Source organism: Cavia porcellus, unplaced genomic scaffold, assembly GCF_034190915.1.
Source record: "Cavia porcellus strain 051 isolate PalLab524CR breed Dunkin Hartley unplaced genomic scaffold, mCavPor4.1 scaffold_6, whole genome shotgun sequence".
NCBI classification, from domain to species: domain Eukaryota; kingdom Metazoa; phylum Chordata; class Mammalia; order Rodentia; family Caviidae; genus Cavia; species Cavia porcellus.
The window spans coordinates 67559471-67564701 of record NW_026947489.1 but is presented as its reverse complement, the minus strand read 5'-3'; the positions used below and the strand labels follow the sequence as shown (position 1 = coordinate 67564701).

The 5231-nt window shown below is 41.5% G+C and overlaps 1 protein-coding gene across 2 annotated transcripts; it reads right to left on the bottom strand.

Annotated features, from left to right (window-relative positions):
- Nucleotides 1-955: 955 nt before the first annotated feature.
- Nucleotides 956-3355, bottom strand: LOC101788094 (C-C motif chemokine 15-like). Of its 2 annotated transcripts, XM_005003606.3 has the most exons (4): nucleotides 3105-3350; nucleotides 2350-2406; nucleotides 1605-1716; nucleotides 956-1225 (listed from the first exon to the last, which is right to left on the bottom strand). In XM_005003606.3, the coding sequence occupies exons 1-4, from the start codon at nucleotides 3175-3177 to the stop codon at nucleotides 1102-1104; spliced, it is 366 nt and encodes a 121-aa protein (XP_005003663.2). In that variant the 5' UTR covers nucleotides 3178-3350; the 3' UTR covers nucleotides 956-1101. The 2 variants fall into 2 exon arrangements, with proteins under 2 accessions (XP_005003663.2, XP_063106998.1); XM_063250928.1 differs by lacking the exon at nucleotides 2350-2406 and having other exon boundaries at nucleotides 3105-3355.
- Nucleotides 3356-5231: the final 1876 nt, after the last annotated feature.

Here is a 5231-nt window from a genome sequence, read left to right as displayed (position 1 = left end):
CCCAGCACATATCCAAAAAACAGACTGGTTTGAGTCCTCGTTCTGGACTCTAGAACTCCAGTTTGACTTACAGGAGGCATTGTCATGGGCTCTAGGTCTTCATCTGTACTCATGCAGGACATTGCTGTGGAATCCAGCCAGGCCCTTGGGCTGGATCTGTGTCTTTAGTGTTGTGGACAAATTTCCTGCACTTTCTTGTATTTAACTTTGGGTGACCATCATAAAATAGTATTATAAATTATATGTCCTGTATGTAATTGTTCCCCTTATGACCACTGACTAACACACACACACACACACACACACACACACACAGAGAGAGAGAGAGAGAGAGAGAGAGAGAGAGAGAGAGAGAGAGAGAGAGAGCTATATAGCTGTGATGGCTCTTGTTTTGAAAACAATATTTATCCTAAGTTGAGTAATTCCCTCTTTTTTTCTCCTCTTAAACTTCAAGTAATGTAAGTTAGATATTGCTCCCAAATAACCCAGACCTAATGTGTGAGGACTTGCTCCAAATGCTGTAAGATAGGAGAAACAGAGATCGACAGATCTAGGATTGCAGAGAGTGTAGTTTAACTGGGGAATTGGAATTGGAAGTTTAATTCCAGGTGACAGAAAGGCCAGTTCAACCCCTGCAATTTGAGTTAGAAAGTGGGGGAATATATATGGGTTAGGCCCAAGGTGAATTGATTCTAGCTGTAATATCTTTCGTTTGTCTTAAGATAACCTCAATGAATCAGTGACATTTCTTGGCTATAAAGCCCCACCTACCATTGTAATGAGTATAAAAAGGCGTGTGTAAGTGTATCCACTTATAGCAATAGGGTGCACTAGCTGATTGTGCCACTGGAGCTCCATTTATCCCTTTATAGTTTGCCGGAAAATGTGCAGAAAAATATAATTAGTTATTTGGAGGGCAACCATGCAGTTACAAATCAAGATGGCTACAGTAATGTCCAGACAGGTACTGTTTATTAATCCATTTTTAAAAGAAGAGACAGTGTTGTTTTTTAAAAAAACAATTCAAGCCAAGAAACATCCAGAAAGTATTTGTGTCAAGAAAGCTGAAGGTCTGGTGCCTGGTAATTTTTATCTTATTTCCTAGGCAAGTTTTAGTGTGTCCAGGATCTCAGGCAATGAGGTTGGGGTCAAGTTTCTGATGCAGTCCTGAACTCTCCTGTCACTAGGATCAGCACAGACAAGTTGTCCCTTTTTGGTGAGGAAGCTGGAGAGAGAAGACAATGATTACACAGTGAAATGTCCTCTGTAATGGCAATGAGGCGCCCCATCCTTCCCTTGCCCCCTCAACTTCCCCACTCAACAGTCTGTTCTTTCCATTCTCTGCAGAAGGCCACTCAGGGCCAGTCTCCCCTCAGACAGCCTTTCTCAGCCTGTGGGACTCCCCAGTGACCTGTGGGTGTGTCCTTAGGCCCCTTTCTTTCTGTTCTCTCCTTCCTTCTTCCTCTTCCCTCTTCTCTTTTTTGCCCTGCAGGCTTCTACTAAGGACACAAGCTGTTCCCTACTCTGGCAGGATCCAGGGGTGGGACCAGCAAGGCTTCCTGCAAGGCTCCCTGTAATCCATGATCAGTGAATTTGGTACTTACATGACTCCTGGCCGGGGGCACCCACTACTTGTCCTAAAATAATCTTCCATGAGTCTACACTGGATCTTTCGTGAAGTATAGGAGAAGCAGCAGTCAGCAGGTTGGTGAAAGCCTGCAGGGAGAAAAAGGGGCATTTGAAATGTCAAAGCTTTTCCCTCGAGAATACAGTGGTGGGTACCATGAAGGATACTATGGAGAAAGAATGCTTGCTCCTACTTGGCCAGCACTTGCTGCCATCTCCCTTCTCTAGATCCTTGCCAGCGTTGGGCAGCATGCCTGAGGGCACCCAAGATGAGCCCCGGCAGTGCCAGAAGTGTTTCTTCAGAAGAGGAAGATATCTGCAGACACCTGCAGGCATCACAGAGCACCCTGTGCTCCGAGTGTGCTAACTCTCAGGTCAGTGAGGTGGGAATAGAGAACGTGTCTTTGGAGGAGGTACCAGGGCTTCTGCTGATCTTCCCTGGAGAGCTGAACCCTGTTAGGATGCTTTTGTTTTCCCCCTGCCCTGTGAACAGGTAGATGAAGCCACCGTGCAGATCTGTACCACTTACTGTATTTAGATATATTTAACATCTGGTCATTTGGGGCTGGGGATTTAGCTCAGTGGCTTAAGTGACTGCTTGGAAAGCACAAGGTCATGAGTTTGATCCCTCGTACCAAAAAAAAAAAAAAAAAAAAAAAAAAAAAACCCAAAAAAACAAAAACCCAAGAAACAAAAAACAAAAAAACCCATCTGGTCATTTACCGTGAAGTACTGGTCTAAAGTCATCGTCCAATTTCAAGTGTTCTCTAATCTTTGAATCTGGAAGAAACATACAGCATGGGCAAAGCAATGAGTAGGAGGCCACATGTTCTCATGTTCCTAGGCCTCCATTTTTTCATTTATAAAATAAAAATAATACTCAAAACTATAAAATTACTAATGTCCTGCCATCTTTTTCCTACAAAAAAAGGCTAATTCAATTTGTTTAACATATCTACCATACAGGGTTGTTAGGAGGAACAAATATGTTAACATCTGTAAAACATCTGGGGCAGTGCTTGTCCTATATACAGGAAATATTATATGTGTATTTTTTAAATGAAAATGGAATAATAGGTGATTTTGGGTAAGTTGTTTTGGGTAGTGATCCTATTACTTCCTTTCCAAAGTGACAGATTCATATTTGATTTTGGGTAGGTGTTCTAGCATTGTAGAATTCTATGCTTCTCAAAATTTAAAATTGTACTGAAGTATACTTTGATCTAGCACTTAATAGTCTTAGGTTAGCAAAGAGAACATATCAAATAATTTTGACAATGAAAAAGAAAATTATTTCCCCATTAAGATCAACAACTGTGTGCAGTTTCCCCCAGGGAACAAAGGCTGCAAACAGAGACAGGTCTGTACCTTGCTGTTGCAATAGCTGTGGGGTACAGTGATCCCCCTTTGTATCTCCTCCTCCCCCCAGCTGAGATACTGTGGTTCTGGCCACCAGTGAAAAGACTTATTTGACTTACCATGTATGATGCTAGCCTGGGACCCAAGGGCAGCAGCAATGATGAGGAAGGAGAGGGCAGCCATGCAGATCATTATTCTTACTGTGGGCAGGCAGAGCTGGTTTGAGGAATCTTGGTCTCCCTGCTCTCTGACTTCTTGTCTTACCTTAGTATTTATAAGATGAAGATCAGGAAGTCATAGGGAAGAGGTCAATGTGCTACTCTTCGGCTATATACTAATCAACCCTCTCTTTCCAAAAGAGGGAACAAGGCTGAGAACACAACAGGAAGCAGACAGCCAAGAGTGCAATAGGAAGTGAGGGCAAAGATGATTGGACTGTCCTTATGGTGTTCCCTAACTGTCCTAGGGGGTACTGGAAAAGACAGTGAATATTTTAAGACAGATCCTTTCTTATAGAAAATTTATTAATCCTCTAAATTGGAGGACAGTTCCCAACAGCCAGAACTGAGCCATCTTCCAGGTCTTAGTAGCCTATAAATGTAGGGTTCATCAGAGAGAGAGAGAGAGAGAGAGAGAGAGAGAGAGAGAGAGAGAGAGAGAGAGAGAGAGAAAGAGAGAGAGAGAGGGAGAGAGAGAGAGAGAGAGAGAAGTAACTTGTAAACCTGGTCGCGAGTCCCTTCAGTGCCTGGAGATATGCTTATGCTTCCCTTTGTCACATCTAACTCATTAGTGAGTACTTCTAGCTTTTATCTTCAAAAACATATGCAGACTCTTATTCCTTGAAAGAAAAACTTCAGTGTCTTCTCTATGTTGTTGCTCTCAATATTTTCCTTCTGACACCATCACTTGGGGTAGCAGAGACCCCACACCCCTTTAGTCTATGAATCTTTATCCACTTCAGATTTTAGTCCTAGGTTATGGGTTCTCAGGTTTTCCACACCTTCAGTCTGAGTTGGCTACAAATCTCAAGATTCCATACCCTCATTTCGGAGGTGTAGTTCTGCTAGAACAGCTCATAAAATTCAGGAAAATAATTTACTAGTTATACTATCAGTGTATTAGAAAGACTGCAACTCAGAAACAGCCAAATGGAGAGGTGTTATTGATCAGTCCAAACAAAAATTGCAAAAGTAAAAAACAATTTATTTGGGGTCTTAGTTCCTTTGGGAGTCATCCTTGAGTTATTTTTGTTTTCCATCCTTCTGACCTTCTGAAAATTTGCTTCCCTTTCCTAATCTTTGTGCAAGAATTGTATCCCCTGGTTTTTGTCCAGCATTCTAAATTCTAAAGATTTAGCCAAATGATTAAGATTTACAGAATCTGGGAACATCTGGTGGCCTTCAGATAACATCAGAGTGTGTCATGCTCCTACTTTTCTTTTAGCCCAGTGCATCAACCAACACAAAATGTGTAAATTGCCATGAGGCTTAACTTGCAGAAAAGTACTGTGGTCTGTCTCAAAGAGCTACAGTGACTAGTTCTAGGAGACTGAATTCTATTTCAGTGTTCTAGTGAAGAACTTAGAAGACACTTCCCTAGATGATGAAGATCTCATTCAGTAACTAGATAGCCTGTCCTGTTCCTCTTTTCCTTCTCCATAAAAGTCCAGTTATGGTTTGGATCTTAAATATCTCCCTGAAGTTCATGCTTTGAAGACTTCATTCCCAGTTGATCGTGCAATTGCAAGTGATGGAAACTTTAGGATCTGGGGTCTTGTTGGAGGAGGGTGGAGATCACTAGGCTGCTGACCATGGACTGAAACCTCTGAAAACATGAACCCTAATCTTTTTTCTTTAAGTTGATTTTTCTCAGGTGTTTAGTCACAGGAGTAGAAACCTAACATAAATTTATTGTGTCCTAAATTCCCCAAAATGGAGCTTTTAGGGTGAGTTTAACATCATCCAAGGTTTTAGTCCAGTAAACATGAGGAATTGCAGTCTGGAAATATAGATTCAGATAGCCCTAACTTGGTGTTCTGAAAAAGGCAAGGAAAGTAAGAAGTTATACTGAGTAAGCAGTGTTGAACTCCTATAAAGCAGGAAAACTTATTTTGTGGGGAAACTTCTGTTGGATTAAGAACAGGGTACTATGTGATAGGAGCTATGTGACCAATAGAAGATAAGGAAAATAATGTATATACTTCGCTTTAAAAACTTCATAAAGCAAGAGCCTGATAATTTTTAATA